The 19920-nt window shown below is 44.4% G+C and overlaps 1 protein-coding gene across 2 annotated transcripts in view; it reads right to left on the reverse strand.

The window, feature by feature from the left end:
- Positions 1-7935: 7935 nt before the first annotated feature.
- The window catches only part of LOC309443951 (C2 calcium-dependent domain-containing protein 4C-like), a 31674-nt gene continuing 19689 nt past the window's right edge, over positions 7936-19920 (reverse strand). Inside the window, exons 1-2 of one of the 2 annotated variants that reach the window (XM_082061361.1) lie at positions 9643-9823; positions 7936-9360 (exon numbers count right to left, since the gene is read on the reverse strand). In XM_082061361.1, the coding sequence (XP_081917487.1) occupies positions 8010-9305 (1296 nt within the window). In that variant the 5' untranslated portion in view covers positions 9306-9360; positions 9643-9823 and the 3' untranslated portion in view covers positions 7936-8009. Of the gene's footprint in view, positions 9361-9642; positions 9824-19920 lie in introns of those variants that run through there. The other variant, XM_082061360.1, reaches the window with a different exon arrangement.

Raw genomic sequence — 19920 nt, forward strand, 5'->3', positions numbered from 1 at the left:
CCACATTTTTGTTTTCTACTTTATCGGTTATTCTTGCAGTAACTTCCCTAAGAGTATGCAGCATTTTGACCTTTAAAAAGGTTCCCAGAGATTAAATAACCCCTTGTTTCCCTTTGTATTCATGCAATTCTCAAGTGTTCTGCTCCTGTGGGCCATTCAACATTAAAGCCTCTGTCAGGGCACAGGGATAATCACCCTGAGGAGAAATTTCTGGAGCCAGCTGCACCTGCTTGGATATTGTCCTTTACAGCTGCCCACCTGACAGCACCTCTGCTCCCAACCCAGCCATCCCTGGGCACTGATGGAGCACACATGGCAGACAAACACCACTTACCTCTGGATGTGCCAAGTACTTTGTTGTCTTAGCTGACAAGGTCAGCTACTGCTCCACAGCTCTTTCATAGGTACAAGCAAACAGGTTACCTCTGGGCAAGGGGAGAGGAAAGAGCTGTTTACCTGGAAACTTGGTAATTCGGAAGCACAATATAAGTTCTAGTGTATATACACTCCTTTATCAGTAATCCTACCCTTGCTTTATCAGCAATCTAAACCCTTGACATGCATGCACCTCCTCATAAATTTATGCTGTTTCCTAACATTGTTTCTAACCTTAGCCAGATTTTGACCTGCACTGTTAAGGTAAATTCATTTCAAAAAGTCAGCTAGACAATTCACACTAGTTCAGGAAATTACATCACTTGACCGATACAAGCAGGACAAACACAGCCACTGGGCAAACTCGCAGGATGTCAGAAACCTGTAAAGGCACCTTGCAGCTGGGTTATATTTCACTCTAACTCGGTTTTGAAAAAAATTATGGTTGGGTCTCATGTTTGGGAAAACTCAGGACACAAATCTCACAGGTGGCACCTTCTGAGCCCCTCAGAAAGGGTCACTCCCTGGTGGAGGTGACATTCATTTCCACCAGCCCTGTACCTTGAGAGCAGACAAGGGGCAGGTGTTCCAAGGACATCTCACTTGTGGCATCAAGCGCAACGGTCTTGCCCTGCTGAGCTACTCCTGCAGAAGCAGCTCTCCTTACACACAGCAATAAGTCAAGAGACCAACACTGAGCAGGTGTTATCACTGAATTTGAGGCTGCAGCCCACCGAGGGGCAGGGCACATCATACACACCCCGCTGGTTTGTGCCTCCTGCCTGCTCAGCTAGAGACATCCCTGCCCTGCTCTCCACAAGGGATGAGCTCAAAGCCTGTTGAGCTCTTTCAGGATCTGAGGCAGTGAATATCAAGTAGAGAGCTGGGCTAACCAAGCTTAGGTCCCATCTCTGAAAAGCCACAGCTATGATTGGAGATAACTTTAAAATAATCCATGGAAGCTTGACTCTCCTCCACCCCCCCATAGAACAGCCAATCCAAAACTGCACAGCTCAATTACTAGCTGGAATTGGCTTTGACAGCAAGCTAATTAGAGGTGTGAAAGCCAGCATTTACCATAGCCACTTGTTCATCATTGGTGACACTGCTTTTGCCAACACTCAGCATGAGCTATTTCCCTGTTTTATCAGGCGATTTCCACCCCCTCCCCCCAGCTTCAACTCCAGGGTTTAGTCTCAGCTTCAGCACAGCAGACCTTACAGGCCAGGCAGCAGGTCGTACTGAGCTGATCTTTAACACCAAACCTTTGTCACGCTGCTTAATACATGCAGGAGCAGTGCTGGGGCCTCCAGCTCAGCTGCAGCTCTGGCATCCAGCACTGCAAAAGCCAACTGTGCCCAGCGCCCAGCTCCTTCTGCAACCTTTAATGGTTGGGACCTCAGCAGAAAGCAATTCTGACAGGTACAGCTCTGCTACAGGCACTGGGCTGCCAGAAGGGGTCAAGTAATATATGCTTACAAACTATCTTCTAGAATCACAGTTACATAAACTAAATAATCTAGTCAAATCTGAGAAACCTCAGACAAGCTTATCTCTGGCTTTACAAGATAGCATTTGTTACTGCTGTCTATGGTAAGTTCAGGTTTATTGCTCACTGAAAATAGCTAATGGTTAGCACAGGAACATTTGACCAAAAACAAACAAACAAACAAACCACACACAAACCAACAAACAAAAAAACCCCAAACAAATGAACAAAAAAACACACCACCACACAAAAACAAACCAAAACCAACCAAACACACACACATCAAAACCAGAGCAAAGTCTGAAGTTAAATGGTTTCAGCTTCTGGAACTGCACACTTTATTAAAGGGAGGATAGAAATAACCATGAGAATTCATGCAGTGCCATTCTAAGCTACCTCTTCTCATCCTTTGCCTCTGGACATGAGAAAATGAGCACCTTTAATATCAGCCTCTTACCTGAGTGCTTTTCCCAATGTCTTTCTCACCTATTATGTCAAGACAGTGAAGAGCTCTTCCTTACAAGCAACTGAGGAATGGGCTGTAACTTGCTTCCCTGTATATAACACTTCAACAGAGCAATGTAATGAAGACCCACAACTTTGGTTGGCCCTCGCACTAACAAGAAGCAACTCGAAGGTTTTATCAGCCAGCTTTCTCCCTCACCTTGTGCTCCTTCAAATGCTTCCCAGTTTTGCACTGAACAGGCTTAGAAATGCAAGTAGATAAATCATTAAGATTTAACAGAAAGGAAGCAACCTGGAAAATCTTGTTCAGTGCTTTCCTGTCTAGTACGTGCAATGCTTGACAAGGTCAGGCTCTCACTGTACCACTGAGGATAGCTAATTTTGCAGCATTAGAACATTTACAGGCACAAATAGAAAAGTAATAGCAGAAGGAACAATTAAATCAGAATACAGAGCTGTCTGGTCACCTGTGGTGGTATCTAGGCAGAACAGGCTGATAATTCTTTCCACTCTTGTTTGTTGGACCCTTCCTCTCATCTCTGGGACTGTGCTCAGTTCCCAATACCTCACCCCAGTCACCATACACCACCAGCAACCTGGGCTGTAGCCATTTCTGTTCCTGACAGTCACAAAAAGCTACTGGAAGCTCTTTTCCTCTCATAAGAATGCCCTAAATGCAAACAACCAGCAGTACAAAACACACAACTTGCTCAGCAATCCTGATGGAGGCACGACAGGCCCATATACAGGAATGTCACCCTTTTCCCCACTCTGCAGGCAGCATGACACTGAGCACAGGCCAGGCTGAGTATAGAGTTCATAGACACTCTGCAACACTAAACTTCATTTTACTGTGAGGACAGGTTGTTCAGTATAATTTTAGTATTTTCTTCTATGACACTATTAATAATTATATTAGAATACATTGCAGTGACAGTGATCAGCACTAAGTCTGTACTGACACGCCACCTCATTTAAATAGACACATTAATCTTACATGCATTTTTTTGTTCAGAGCACACAGTGATGGAAAACAGATAGCATCTAATTATGCCATTCATTTTGTGAGCGTAAGTCTACTGTTTGTTTTAATCAAACATCCTGCTGCAAAAAGCTATCAATGGATGTGACTCATTACCTTTCCTACCTTGGCCAAATATCATGCCCAACATCTCAGCCACCTATGCAAGCCAGAAGGTCTCAAACCCAGATGCAGGGTAAGTGCCCATCTGTGAAGCGGGCAGCAGTTGCTGGAGATGGCCCAGGAGGCGCACGGCCGGCGGCGCGTCCTCGCCAGCGTCCTGCAGGGAGCTCCTTGTGCTGAGCAATCCAATTTACACGGATTTCTCCAGCCTGCGGGAGGTAGCTTAGCAACCCAAAGATAGGCTTTTAGCACATTTATATTTTCATCTAGCTGTTCTTTCTGCAGCTCCCCACAGCAATTAATAGTTACACTAAAAACTAGAAGAATGTTTCCCCCATTAGGCCCCATCATATGGTCGGTCTTTAACCACAGTCGCTGTGGCTGGCTGAAAAGCCAAGCTGCAGGAACAGAAGTACCAGTGCCTCCCCAGAGCCAGCCTGAGAAACTGGGAACAGCTTAGAACAAGTGGTGCAATAAATGGAATTTGATACAGCAAACACTGTGCTGCCTAATCCCCAGTCTACACGTCTGTGCTGTTAGGCTTTTTAGGTCATAGATATTTGCTTCCCTTGGTATTATTCCTGAACTTTACCTGAGAAGGAGCACAGTTATAGGAATTGCATTTTACCCCACAAACTGTATTTGAGTATAACCTGCATGGATTTCTGGAAAGGAAAAGGTAAGACTTGCTTTACAGTAATGTTTGTCCAGAATTAAAGGGGCATGGTTAAAGTAACTGGGTTTGAAAAGTCCAGCACAAGCAGTTACTTCCAGTGCAGCTGAAACAAATAATATTTGCTTAGCAAAACATGAGTCCAGGATCTTGGCAGGAAGACCTTCTTTCCCTCTGACAATTGTCAGGTTTTTTAAAAATGAAATTAAGATGTGATCTTCCAACCAGTGAGCACCACTGACCACCCTAAAACAGGAGTTTTGCTTGAGTCATTTACCACATCTTCATGGCATTTTAGAAGGTCAGAAAGCTTCTGAAGAGAGTATCTCTTGACTGTGACTAGCTGTTTGCTAATGCCAGGAGGTGGATTTTCTTGCTGTTGACTCTAATATGAGCATTGAGACATCATGAGTTTTTCCAGGCTGAAGTATCCAGTTGCCTTCTTGTTTGTTTATGCAGGTGTTTTACGTAATAGCCCCAATAAGGCTGACGCTTTCAGAAAGCAGCTGCTGCACAGGCAGCATTGTATGAGTTCACCACTTACAGCTTAGTTGACCTCTAAAAGCACAAGAAAACAAGTCCTACGCCCTCTAATACTCAAGTAAATTCAAGTGTTCAAATTATATTATGGCTTTGCATTCCTAATAAGAACAACACCCTGATAAGGGGCACCCCAAAGCTCAAAAGGCACCAAAACATAAAAACACATACTAAAATGGGGGGAGACACCAAAATTGTTTTCTCTCTAGTGCTACAGTCATAGTTAGTCCTGAGTGTGACTAATGTAGCTGAACAGGCACTTAATTCAAAGTTCTTATCGTAAAGAGCTAGATTACAAGAAAAACCTGAAGTTAGATTATTTACCAGAGAAACACAGGCAAAGTCCAGTTGTCTTTTCCAGGCTTAAACTCTGCCTTTGAATTAGATCTACAAGTTTTCTGCTGCCTTCAGCTGAATGACCAAATCACTTTTTAGCACACATCTGTCATCAAACTTCTGTAAGGAGGCTTCCACAGACAAAAATAAAAACAAAACATTGTTTAAACAGCCTTAAAAACAGCTTAGTTTTCTTCCAACCAACAATGAAGCCTTCAGTTCCTTAAATACCTGACTAGGTGAGCCCAGCTGTAACTTATTTTCCTATGACAAGAAGGGAGGTCTTTCTCCAATGACTGAACTCCTTCCCTGCCTGACGGAGGATGAGACTTTATGAGCACTTCTCTTTCATGCTAGTTACTACACTGTGCCCATTAGCCTGCAGAAAAGAAGGCTCAGGGAAGATCTCATTCATGTGTATGAATATCTGATGGGAGAGAGTGAAGAGAACAGAGCCAGGCTCTTCTCAGGGGTATCCAGTGACGGGACAAGGGGCAATGAGTGCAAACCTAAAATACAGGAAATTCTGCATATGTAGAAAGAAAACTTCTTTACCGTTAAGGTGGTAAAACACTGGAGCATGATTCCCAAGCAGATTGTGGGGTCTCCATCCTTAGAGGCACTCAAATACAACTGGACATGGTCCTGGGCAACCTGCTGGAGCGGGCCCTGCTTTCAGGGTGGCCGACACAGTCTCAACGGTTCCATCGTTCTGTCCTGCGGCACAGCACTGGCACAGCACGTGTCACAGGGCAGAGGGATACCTGCTGTAGTGTGACTGTACATGATTCTCTGACACATGTAACTTCTCTTCTGTATTATCTCAGCCTCTTTCTCCATGTGTATACCCGAGAAGAGACTGTAAGTCCTAAGAACTAAAAATGTGATGGTGGACAAGTGATGAGCCTGAAGAGGGAGCCCCTGCCTTCTTTTGGGAGACCCCATGCAATAAACAGTTAAATAGGCTTATTTTTTTCAGAATTACTGATTATTCCTCGAAGTCACCTTTCTCACTTCTTCACACTTCCTTTAGGTTTTCCCCTATAGTCAGTTTCCCCACATTCAAGGATACCAGTGCAGCGTATCACCTCCAGCTGTGCAGTGTGTCAGCACATTTCATTCTTTCTTTTAGCACAAAGGGATTACTATTCCATTCAATTTTAACCAGTTTCTGGGAATATACACAGCCATTCTCCTGTGCAAGTTGTCCTTTGTGTAAGGATTCTGTTTTTAGAAGCATCTCATGTGCACTGGATCAAGGATAAGCAGCAGGCATTTCTGAGCACTCGTGGTCACAGTTATCATCCTTTGGGCTTTTTCTGCTATTAGAAAGGGGGAAAAAAAAAAATCTTTCCTAGGGTTCTTAAATCTGAAACAGAATCAAGTGATTCAATGGCCAAGCAATGCCAGGACTTCACATGAACAGTCCCATGATTTGCAGGCAGTTACACTCTTGCCAGAATAGGGCAGGGGGAGGATCTGCTAGAAATCTTTTTGAAAGAGCGTTTAAGCTGTAGATTTGGCACAAGCAAGGCCCTGTTCCTACAGCCTTACAGGGAACAGAAGAAAACCTTCCTTTTCTGTGCCCCAGGCCTGTGTGGATTGCTCCTCCATTAAGGCTTATCTGCCTTCACATAATAAAGACTGCAACTCAATCAAGGGAGGCAGCAACAGGCCTGGACTTCCAAGACAGTTTCTGTCTCCTTCGACTTGCACAGCTGCAGTTTCTATGAGTTTGTGTTTTACTCAGCTCCCAGTCCACCTCAGCAGAAAAAAAAAAAAAAAAAAAAAAAGGAAAAGGAAAAGGAAAAGGAAAAGGAAAAGGAAAAGGAAAAGGAAAAGGAAAAGGAAAAGGAAAAGGAAAAGGAAAAGGAAAAGGAAAAGGAAGGTTGCCTCCAGCATGCAGGAGCTCTGCACCTTTGTGTTTCTCAAGGTGTCAAAACAAGTGCCTCAGCCACTCACTGTTTGCTGGTAGAGAACCAAGAAAGTTTATCCTAATTTTATCACAATGACTTGAACAAGGTATGCAGTAAGACATTAGCTGAAGCAAGAATTCAACCCAGAGATCCCAAACTATCCTTTGCTTTTGCCATATTGGTGTCATATCCTATCTGCCTGAGTTTTGGGAAGGATGTGATAGCTGAACTGCTGAGAGTTATAGCTCCAGGGTTCATTCCTGACTAAAAGACAATTACTTGCAACTTCCTTCTGACAGCTGTGAAATCAACCATGGCAAGGGAAGGTAAATGAAGATGCTAACTGTGCTACAGCATCACCCACTCCAGAGTGACTCCAGGCAGGAGCCACCTCTCTGTTGAGTGGTGTATAGTGTAGGTCTGTGGAGAGAGAGCCCGGCCTGCAGTGATTTCTAGCTGCTGCTTGGCAGCTGGTCACATTACCCTCAACACAAGCTTAAACCTGCTTTGGGAGTCCAAATCCTCCACCTCTTTTGTAGGAAAAGGGCTCATTCCCAACCTTTCTCTCTCTCCTCCTCCCTGAACACAGGAGGCACTAAACCATCCATTTCTGTATATACAACTGCTGTCAAAATGGTCTGTTTAACTGATGTAGTACCTGGGAGCTGCAAGAGTTCAGTGCCTATGGTGTGCATTGTGCTCTGTGTACCTGCTTGGGGACCAGAATGAGTGAAAAACAAGGCTTCCACACCCTGAAAGCCATAGACAACACCAGCTTTGACTTAGTAACTGCCTAATCCTTCATCCTAAAGGCAAACCTGTCCTTCTGCCCTCCTCTCCTAGACAGGCAGAAGGTTTGCTCAGCAGCCACCTGTTAAATTTAACAGCAAATATTCACAGAGTTTGAAGTGTTAAGCAGCAAAATAAGGCACAACAGCATGGGGGTAATACCAAACATCACAGTGCTTTAAAGTATTCTTAAAAAAAAAACAAAAAACAAAAAAAAACCCCAAACTTTATTTAGTAGAAAACTTTCAAAGACAAAATTAGTCTGTTTGAACATCTGAAGTGTTATATTGAAAACATACTTATTAGAGACAACTCCTGTTCTCCTAAGGTGTAATCCCGTTTCATACTGCACCCTTTATTCAATGCTTTCATCCTTATAGAGAGACTGTAAAGCTCTTCTTCTGCAATACCATCAAAAAAGAAGTCCTCGTTGAAGATGGGATTTCTGCTTCTCTTTATAACAGTGCTTCTCTGCTTCTGTGTTTTCCCTGGCACCAGGGCAAAGGTGATGCAGCAGTTTATGTTTTTGGGCTCTACAGAGTCATCGTATAAACCCTCTGCACTGATCAGGCGGATCCGCAGCCTTTCATTTTCTGAGCAGTACTCAGCTGACAGCCTCAGCGTGCCTCCCTTGCCCATCACCACAGCCCTCTCTCCCACTAGTCTCTCCCGGCTGCGAGTCAGGTCCAGGGGAAGGATGGGAGAACAGGACACGCTAAAGCTCCGCATGGCAAGCAGCCCCTCTGAGGCCCGCCTGGTGGCACAGGGACTGTTATCAGTGGAGCTGCTCTCCTCTGTAGAGAGAGAATTGTTCCTGGCCACACTGGATTTGTTCTTGGCTTTCAGCGCTCGGCAGAGCAATCCCTCCTGACTTTGTGTTTTGATCAGGGAGCAGGATCTGGGAGGTGACCTGCTGAGAAGCGGAGAGCTGAAAGGAGAGGAGTCGCTGGAGGAGGCAGTATCACTGTCACAGGCGCCTTGCCTGTGCAGAGAGAGATGCTTGGGAGGCAGCCTCACAGAAGCAAAGCTAATAGCAATGGGATTAGACTTAGTCCCTCTGCCACTGAATGTGTTTGCTCTGGATCGAGACAGCATCAAGCTGGGCAGAGCACCATGTGAATTACCATGGAAGATGGACTCTTTCCTCCTGGTGTGGGGACTCTCCAGCAAAGTGCAGAAGCCATAGGAAGTGGGGGCTCTGGGAAAGTGAGGCAGGGAGAGCGCTGCTTGGGACTGTGGGTCCGAGTTGGTGCTTTCTTCCTCCAGGGCTGGAATCTCCTCAGCACTTTCCACCTGAATGAGATGTGGCAAAATGCTGGGGCTGTAATCAGAAGAATTAAGATCTGCATCCTCTGAGCTGTCATCCTGGGAGCCAGTGCCCTTAACAGAGCCAGAGCTGGTCAGTCTGGGGGGAATGCAAAATTCAGGGATTCTGTCAGGGGTAAGCACATTAGGAAAAGCAGCAGCCCTCAGTCGAGCTTTTTCAGGCAGATTTTGGCCAGGTGGCAGTCCCAGAAAGGCAGAACTAGGAAGGTTTCCATTTTCATTTGATGCTCTGATCTTTTCCAAGAACCACATCACTGTAGCTTGGCAGGAGGTCCTCAAAGGGCAAAAGCTTGAAGTACAAATCCACCTGCAGACAGAGATGCAGAAGTAAATGATCACCCTTCTTGGACACACTAGAGCCGAGCAAGGCATGGAGGATGCTGTTCAAGGCAGGACTAGCACAAGCCCAGTCAGTCCTCAGGTTCAAAACAGCCTCTGCCCTCCACACTGTCTTTAGCAAAGTAGAATAGATTTTGCCACAAGAACAGAACTAAATCACTAAAGAGATAAAACAGCATCCAGTCCCTGCCGGGGAAAACGTCCCTCTCTGATAAACCCCACTGTCCTTCTCCCTTAGCAGAACACGTACCTTGTCAAGTGCAACGCACTCGTTCTTTCCAGCAGCCCCGCTCGCTCAGCCCAGCTTCGAGCACGCTCGGCGGCTGCAGGCGGGAGCCCGCACCCCGCCGGCCCTTTTCTAGCGGCGCCGGGCGCCTCCCACCCGCCACAACGGCGGAGGGAGGGAGGGAGGGGAAAAAGGAGGGAGCGGGCTGCCGGGGCGGTGGAAGGAGGGAGGAGGGAGTGGAGGGAGGAGGGAATGGAGGGGGCTGCCGGGCCGCGGCCGCGCCTCCCGCACTCTGCCCCGCAGCGCTCCCGCCGCCGGAGAGGGGAGGAGGAGGGACGTCGTCGCTACAGCTGTCCCTCACCAGAGGCCGCGCTGAGCACGGGGGACGTGTCTAGAGCAAAGGAGAGGGACCTTGCAAAATGAGCTTTCCACGGGAAAGCGCTTGTCGCTGATGGGCCCACGACCCCGCGGAGCCGCAGCTGCGCTCGGCAGCCGCCTCCGAGCCCGGCGGGACGGGGCTGCCCCCGCAGGGTGGCCAAAGCCACCCGTACAGCAAGCAGCCCCTCCTCCTCTGCTTCCAGTTTCTTTTTGATTAATTTCCATTTGCAGAGACGTCCCGAGGTGATTCGAGATTAACTAACAAACCCGGGACAAAGGCAGAATTGTCTCGGTGCTGCTTTTCTTCTCGAGATCCTGGCAGGTTTCCAGCATTAGAGCAGTAGAAAGTGGGGATTGCGGTTTTTCAAGCTCATTTGAAACGAGCTTTGCTGTTTTTCTGCATCTGGATGTGCGCCCACAGAGAACATGAGACAACCAAGCCTTGACCCAGTGTCCTACCACTGATACTGAACAACAGCAGAAACAGGAACGCAGATGCACTGAGAAGACAGACAAGGCAGAAAATGCTTTGAAATGGAGTATTTCAAAAGCACAGCCATGTGCAACACCTAACAGACAGCACGCAGAGCCAGGTGGGCTCTGTGAACTTTCTCACCACAGTTCTGCAACGCAGCAGAACTCGAATGGACCTCTGCAAACTCACTGGTTATTCTGCAAGCTACAAGTAGGAACCTTAACTGCAAAGTCACCAAGGCCTGCCAAGTAGGTTAGGTAAACACTCAGTTGAAGCTGTATGCCTGCAACACAGCAGTAGACTACATCATTTTCTGCCTTTCCTTTTCCTGCTGAAGAGCTAAAGCTCCTGTCTATTGAGTACCTGAGGTAGACAGGATGTGCTCAGAGCAAACAAACAAAATGGGTTACAGGGGCATGGAACATTTTGAACCTGCAGAAAGATTTAGCTGAGAACACACATGTTCTGGGGCTGAGCCTTGCCTCTCTCCTGCATGTTTTATACCAGTTAGTCTTCACTGTCATCATAATTCTCTAGTGATTCAAATGAGAGAAAATTCTTTCTGCCATGCTTTGTAAAAAGGTTCAGGACACCCCAAATGTGACAGTAACATTTCAGTTGTCAGTGCTTTTCCAGTGTACTTAAGTGGACTTGCTGTGGGTGCGATTCAAATAATCTCTGATCTAATTTAGAAGCTTCCAGAGAGGGTTTGCGCTCTCTCCAGCTAATGAGACACTTGAGCAGCACAGTGAGAGGCACTACTGGAGGCACTGGGATGCTCTCCTTTGGGAAGCAGAATGCGCACCACATAGCTCTTATCTGTTCAGACCAGGCAATACAGTACTATACATTATGCATTACATATCATGTAACTTCCAAAGAGTAAGTGAGCTTCATTCCAATATATACCCCTGTGCTTTTAATACCAAAGATTTGACTAAAAAAAATGAATAAAAATGCAGGAAATTGAGCTTTTTAATGGGAATCTTTTTATCTCCAGTAACAGTTCACAGAAGCAGTTCAGATATGGCAATCAGCCTCAGGTCTATTAAGTCCACAGCTAGCATCAGGCAGTGGTGAAATAGTTATCCTGTTTTAGGTACTTAATTTCCATTTAGTTTCTTTGGGCTTCCTCTGCAGTTAGTGAAAATAGCTAGGGGGTTTCCAAAGGGTTTCCAGAGTCTCCTGGTTGCGGTCGCCTCTCTCCTGCTGGTGACTGTGAAGAGAGAGCAGGTGCCTGACATTGGGTGGTATGTATCCTCCCTTTCCTAATAAAGCCTGCACTTTATAGCCATTTAACAGATTGCTGATGTGCTGAGAGTTCAGCAACACTTAAGTACTTGTACATCCTCCCCTGGAAATAGGCACTCGAATGTATGATTAGCTGTTTTGCTTCCTGTGTTCAAAATCGTTCCTCTTCCCTTGATTAGTTTCAGAGCATAATTAAAATACGCTGCCAACAAGACTTCCTGTTGCTATTAAAAAAAATAAAAGTGTCTGCAATAAACCACTTTTAAACCGGAAGGGATATAATATGTGGTAAGGCTTTATTACAACTCCAGTACCAAAGAACGGGTGAAACCCTGGGACCTGGCCAGGGGCTGGACAAGCTGTGACGAAAGGAAACCTCCTACCTGAGCAACACGAGGCGAAGCCTGGATTTTTCCTTCACGTGTTGCACTGACTGTATTTCTCCACGGTCGCTTTGCCGTCACTCGGCACCGTGACCCGGCTCGGGGGGGCGGAGCGGGGGCCGGGCACCCCCTGCCGGCCGCACGGAAGGGGCTTGTTTGGGTTCACACGTTTGAACCTGAGCCTGCCAGATCCCTCGAAAGCTTTCCGTTCTTGTTTGACTGAGCTGATTTTAAGTCTTTAATTCACTGTTTGGTTTATAAATTATTTCTTTCTCCTGCAAAGAACAGCAATGTCCTGGTAGTTCTACAAGCTCCTGAGCATGGAGGTGTTGCACATAAACACACTGCCATAGCAAATTTCTGTAAAGGGAGGAGAACATCATTAACCTGTACAACTGCAAAGCCTGTCCAGTGCAGCTATTATAGTAAAATATATCTCTACCTGGAATAATTCCACAAACTCAGAACCATTCTCCAGTTCTTCATTAATGGCACTGACTGGTTCGATGGCCTGGAATGGAAGTACGGGGGGAAACCTTTCATTCGTCAGCAGTTTGCGCTGGGCAGAGGCAGCTGAGAGCCTTTGGATGCTGTACACTGGAACTGGAGCCCTCTCCTCATCCAGCTGAGATGACTGGGAAGATAAAGAAAAACTTCTGGCCCTGCTGTGAAAGGGGGAGGTATGGAAGAGACAGCACAGAACAGCTCGGCGTTCTTAAAGCAACACAAAAGGCTGAGTGCATTATACTACCTAAAATATGCAGAATTTTCCACAGGCTGCTGTGGAAATATTCTGTGAAAATAAATAATCCTGTTTCATTTTATTTTTCCAAAGAAAGCAGTAGAAATTCAGCTGCAGTTTCTTGGAGAAAACAAACAAACAAACAAAACCCCCCAAAAAACAAAAACACAACACACAACAAAACCCCCAAAAACCAAACAACTGAGAAGCACTTCAGTGCCTTTTTTTTCATTAGAGATTGATATGATGAGCAAACTTATAGCACATTGTCAAAATGACAGGAATGAATCAAAGATCAAAGATATCTATTGGCAGTCTGCTCACCACTTCTGGCCTAAATAAAGTCATTCTGCATTGCTTGTATAGCAATACAAAGTAGTCACAGAGGTTCAGCAGATCTAATCTGAAAACTTAATCTTGGGTTGTTTTGTATCATATTCGATCTTATACCCCATCAGCAAAGGCACGTTTCTACATAGCTTTATGAGAAGTGTCCATGCTCCTTTAAAGGAACAAAGGAAAGAAGAGACACCCAAGTGCTTCTTGGCAGCAAGAGCACAGAGGTGGCTGGGCCCTTCGTGCAAAATATCTCAAGTACCTTGTGTCACAGCAGTACGAACTGTAAACATCTAAAGATATGAACTAGAGTATTTATTCTTTCTAGCATATTGCATGGCCATGTGATGAGAAGCTGACATTTGCCATGTAAAATCCAAGAAGATTAAGCTGTCCCTAATTCCACTGCCACTGAAGTCAGCAAAAAGAAATAAATAAATCTTCATCTGAGGTATAGGACTATACAGGGATCTTGACCACATTTAGCTTTGAATGCCTTTCCATGTTTACAATGGAAATACAACCAATTGCAGCATGTCTATTGCAAATCTGAAAAGGTTTTTTCATTGTTTTGCCTGCATGTTGCTGAATTTATTTTCCCTACTTGCTTTCTGCATTACTTTCCCTGCATGGTTTCCAGGATTTAAGACCCCATAATGCAAAACCCAACTTCCAGCATTAAATGTACTTCAGATAAAGCATGGTGTCCAGGGCCAATAAGATTCAGATGCTATTCATGGAAATGCCAATCTAGCATTTTAATTAAAGAAATATTTTCCCCTGAAAAAATGTGGTGCCCAGAGCAGATGAGCTCTGTCCCACATTGTGACGTGAAGGTAGAGTCTGACTTTCACTAACAGCAATTCCCATGCTCAGCTGTGTGAAGGAACCCTCTAAACAGACATGAATATGTATAAGCTGGAAGAAGAGAGATAATAGCTGCAATGAAAAGGGGAATTAAGTCTTTCTTGCATCTTCTGTGTTCAAGCAACCTAGTAATGACTAACATCCTTTCTGAAACTGCTCCTCTCCTTTAAAGTTTAAAGGACATCATATGGAGAACATTTACTCCATTCTCTCACACACAAGTAAGAGCTTGTCTATAAACATTCACAGGTAGATAACAGAAATTTCTGATTAGCCTCAATTCCTTATTTTCTGCCTAATCAGCTTGTTCGGTTACTTTGCTGCTAGTGTATGAGATTGTTTAGTACTGATTTCACCTCTAATGATTAAAAACTGGCAACACCTCCCCCAAAATATACCTGCCTCACTTTGCAATGATTATTAATTCTAAACATCCATCAGAAATGTTTTGCCTAGACTTTATTCTACTTGTGAAGCACAAAAAACCAATATACAATTTTATCGTGGAAGTTTAGTTTCTAGAACCATCAGTAACAAGAGAGCACACTCTTGGCACAAAGCAAGTTCTACTGGGAAAATAGAGCTCGTCACGAAGAAAAGCAGATCACTGGCTTTGATTGGATTAACTGAACAATTTCACTGGCTGATAAAATTAGTTCTTGCTTATCATTGCCCTTCCCCTTGGAAAAGATTTGGAAGTTTTGACTTAAATGTACATCATTGATTTAAGTGCCTACAGCCAAAGCCTGGGGAACACGGTGACTTTTGAGGGTGAATAGCTTTTTCAGTATTCCCTATGTATCTACAAAGTCAGAACAAATTCAAGCCAACAGGATAAGCAGATTCTGGATATGCATACTCTGCTGTGGGTCAGATGAGTTATGACACCCAAATCCAGGTAAAACACACAGAAATTGAAGGGTTGGGCATTATAGAGAACACACACACCATAGAAAGCATTGTACATATATAGCAGCTTCATGGATTTTACTCAGGAACAAATCAAAATGTAATGCCAAATATTCAATGAGCTGGAATGATATGCTTATTCAATATAGCAGGTTATAAGGCTTGTCTTTGTCCAGTGAAGGTAAAAAAAAAAGATGTGTCATAGGAAAATCTTTATGAAATATTCCTAGTGAGAGGCAGAAACACAGAATAGTCTTGTAAAGTGCCAATAAGAAACTGAAACTCATCAGCTTAGGGTGTACCAGTATTGATGGGAAAAAGCCTCAACATTTTTTTCTGGGAGATAATGCTGCAAATGTCTTCAGATCTACAGAATTACCTAGATTCAAATGGGTGTTTGTTGTTCAAGTCTCTTATTTGTAATGTTACAATTTTCCGTTGTTTTAATGACAACATTTCTAACTGGATTGATAGAATATTTTTCTGCCCACTCTTCAGCTGTAGTTACAATGCTGTGGCCAACATTATACTGATAAGCAGTACAACAAACTAGAGAGCTGTTACACACAAAGATTCCTTCAGACATTCATGGAAAAAGAGATGCATTTTCCGTGACAGTTGCATATCAAGAACTCAAGACTGCCAATAACACTACAGGAATGGATGAAGCCAGAAAAATACTTTAAAGGCTATCAGAATCTTGAAATATGTCACACAACAAGTAATTTATTTTCTACATTTCCCATGGTTGGAGTGAAATGAGCTCCACTGCTTAGTATAGCTAATTACGTGCAAAAGTAAGCTTCCGCACCCAGACAACCAGGACAAGATTCAACAGAAGAGTGGGTTTCCTAGCACCACAGGGTTTAACAGACACTCTATTAGCCTGGGCAGTTTTATACATTGTTTTATTCCCCTAAAAAAAGATTCTGTGAGTCAGCAAATGGATAATTAACCACTTCTACCACCTTAACCAGGCATTACAATATTACTAGTTATTCTTTGGAAGAATAACTCCTAGGGTTTACCTGCTTGTTATTTTCATTGAGGACACAAATCTAAAACTGTCAAGTTAAACACCATATGCTGCAGCCCCTGACTTGCACGGATAGCAACACTGAGAAGTTCCTCTACAACTGTGCCATATGATACTCCAATAATCATGCAGAAACCTGCAACAAGGTGATTATTTCCAAAAGTATGGCCAGGTTAACCTGTGCACTGCAAAACACTTAGTAGCAAGTTTCATTAAACAAGTAGTTCTTAATAAACTTAAGTTCTTAATAACCTTCCCCTGACACACACTGAAGAGAGCCCTCCCCAAAGAGCCCAGACACAGCCTTAAACTGAAATGAGAGGAAGGATGAGCTCTCTGGTGCACCTGAAATACTTGTTCTTGGGGCTTCCTCACTGGCTGCAGCATGTCCTGCAGGTACAGTATTATGAAGCTTAAATGCACCAGATGACATTGCTGTGTTGAAGCAGCAACCTGCTAGAACAAACAAGGCTCACAGGAATGAATGAGGCAGCAAGCCAAGGACATTTCAAAATGGATAGTTTACCTTGTCAAAACATGCTAGATCTTGATTCAGGGTGTTTAACACCTTATAAGCAGGTGTGTTAGCAGACACCACTTTCCTGTGTTTCCAATGCCATGGGCTACAAAGACTGAGGTGTCACTGAAGGAGAGTTTGTGTGTTCAGCCTTGATGACAATGGCAGTTACCTGCAGGCCATGCTGTTGGACCGTGATGAGCCCATGAGGTAACAGCTCCTGGGAGCTGTGTGGAGGCCCTCGGCTGTTCTCCCTTGGCCCCAGCCCAACTCCATTCCCAGGGGGAGCTGCTCCCCAGTTCTAGGTGGAGAATTCTGCTGCAGGAGCTGCCAGGCAGACAGATCCCATGCTGCTCCTGCAGGGCTGTGTGAAGACATTAGAACAGTGGCCTCCAGCCAACATCCTCTCCAGGATCATATACAATGAATCTCTAGTTGTTCTATCAGCTTTCATCTAGGCTTTGACTTAAGTTTTGACTAGGAAATATTCCTGCTTTGCAACAAGTTAAGACAGTCAGGAGTTCCGGCAGCTTCACCTAGTCCTTGCAGATAAAATATTGAAAAGACAGCTCATTAATAACAAGATACTATCCTCTGAGTAGAACGATTTAGCTGAACATTTCTCCTACCTGAAGGTGGCACACTGACAGGGTTGGCCTCAATGTTTTGATGGGTGGGACATGTAATCACAAGTTACATCTTTAAGCAGAACATATTTCAGAGTGGTTATCAGAATTGAGCAGCACCTCATTAGGAAAGATGTTGCTTTTGATACACTGAAGTACCACATCTGAAGCAAAGCTAGGCTCTTCATACTTTAACTCTGCCCTCAGCATTTCTGTGTACTGAGGGACAGGTCTTTCTAAAATTTCATTTTAGAAGAACCCAGCATTTCAGCCACTGGGCTGTAGTTTTCCGTCCACTACATTTTGTTTCTGCAGAAGTATTTTCTGAAATGCTGAAGTGTTGCATATTTTTACTTTCTATTTAAGAAGCAGGGCCTGGTATGGCCCTGACACCACAAAGCTTCATACAGATGATCTGTGATTACATCCCTTGTCTCAGAGCTCCTTATGCCCAAAGAATATTTGGAGAACAAAAGTTATTTGGAATATCAGAGGTGTGGGAAAAAGAAATCAATTAAAATAATACCAGTAAGAAGAACCTGATTCCAGGAGCCAGGGTAAAGAGCCCTGTAGACTTCAGGCAACTTTGGAAAAAGGCTCAGGATTTTGTGGAGGTGCTGGGTTTGGTCTTGGGGAGCAAAGAAAAAGGATGAAAACAGACAGTGAAAGTTTTGTTATGAGGAGGAAACTGATTGTCTGAAATTTCATTTAACAGAAAATTTGAAGTCACAGGATGCTGTAGTTATACCCTGGGATAAAGCAGCAGCTTTGGACAATTTTGTGGATCACTCCCCCAGCATTAAATGTCTGCTTTTAACCATTTACAACCAGAGAAGTGTAGCAAACTAGTTTAAAAATGCTTGGAGAACAACACTGGTTCACAGCAGCATGCAGGAGTGTGAGAACGGCAAGGATTTTGACAGAATTCCTTCCAAGTCAGATAATTCATAGGCATGAGAAAACAAACAATTTAACTATTGCTCCCAAGCACAAAGAGTTTAAACATATGGCCAGATATTACTACATAAAGAAAAACAATTGGAAGTTATTGCTGTCACATAGATAATCCCACTGGGAGAAGTAGAAATAGGCTCACATGATCATAACAGATTCTTTGGCAGTTTGTAAAAATTGTTACATGGTTAGGAGGCTTTGCTTAAGTGGGGAGGATTAAATTAAACTCTTTATTGTTAAGCTGTCTCATCCTCTTCCATTCCCTTTGGAGAGCTTTAAGCTTGAATCCAGCCTCAGCCTCCCTCACACCCCAGGGCCAGCAGCGTTCCCCTGGAGCAGGCAATGTGGAACACATGGCACTTGGGTGCTGTGAAACCCTCCTGCCCAAAAACATAACAGAAACCAGGCTGCAATTTCCTTGCAGCACATTTCACTTGGGGCTTTGCACTACCCCAATGCATGGCAGAACCCAATACTTCAGCTGTTGGGACACTTTTTTTTGCTCCCCATGCATGTAAAGTAAAAGATGCTTTCCTCTGCTTCCTAGCACTTAGTATCTTTTGCCACTTAATTAGTCTCATAATAACAAATACAATGAAAGCCCTGGAAAATGCTTCCTTTAGCACTAGTCATATAAGCAGCTGCATGGACAGGTCATTGAAAAGCACTAAGGGATATCAGGGAATAGACATTCCAGGCCACAGCTGTGGGACACACAGCTCTTCCTTCATGATCAGCAGCACCATCTTCAGACCCAAGTGTGAAACCAGCCAGGTGATCCAGCAGGTTCTGTATTCTCCTCCCACCTGAATAAGTAATGAAAGAAACTTCCTGGGCAGCCATCTTGTTCTATCCCTCCCCATTTATGTGCAGATGATCAGTCAGGTGGATCCAGAGAGGGCAGGGGCCAACCCTCCCAAGTGCCTCTGGGGCTAAAAACTCCTGAAAGCTGCTGTTCCACTTTGACAGAGAAAATCCCACCTCTGGCCTCCAGGATGGAAATTGCTTCTCACTTCTGTGCCAGAGCAGCAGCTGCCTCATCAGCACTCCTCAGACAGTAGGGGCAGGATCAGAAAGACATCAACTTGTTCCTGCTGCTTTTAATTAAGCAGAACCCATCAGCAAATGGCACAGGCACTAATAAGCACAGCACTCTTGCTTCCAATGTTCCTGGTGTAGAGCTACATAACAGCAGCACCCTCACTCTGTGGACTGATCGCTCTTTTTTTGCTGTTTACTGTGATCGCCTGAAGTTGGGAAGAACAACAGATCTCCAGTAATTAAAATATTATGCTCAGCAATTTGCTGCTCAGCAGCTTTCCTGAAGCAATAGCATTCGACAGCAGCTGAAGTAGCAGTCAGGCCCAAGGAGCATCAGCCCCCAAATACTTGACCCACATTGTCCATTCAAAGATTAACTGTTTCAGGCAGGGTCAAAGTCATTAACAACTGCCCCGTTTCAACCCTGTCAACAATTTGCCCTCTTCTAAGAATATAATTCAAATCTTGTCTCCCTTCTGTTAGATCCCAACCAAAGCCTCTTGGAAGTCGGATAGAGAAACCCAGCAGCCCTGGGTTTAGCTCATTCTTCTAAAGGAAATGTGCAAAAATTAATTACAAGTTTGCAGATTTTTTTTCCTCTTTTTAAAGTATTGCACTTGTGTCAGGGAGCTGTTATGACAGTTACAGTGATACAAGCCCTTCAAGGATGGATTCAGTGGTTCATGATCTTACTGGGACTATACAGGAGTACATTTCACGCACTGGGAAGAGTGGCAAACAAGGGAAAAGAGCACTCAGGCTTGTGCTATTACATTGCATGCTTTGA

This window comes from Streptopelia decaocto (assembly GCF_964273445.1).
Source record: "Streptopelia decaocto genome assembly, chromosome: 9".
NCBI lineage: Eukaryota > Metazoa > Chordata > Aves > Columbiformes > Columbidae > Streptopelia > Streptopelia decaocto.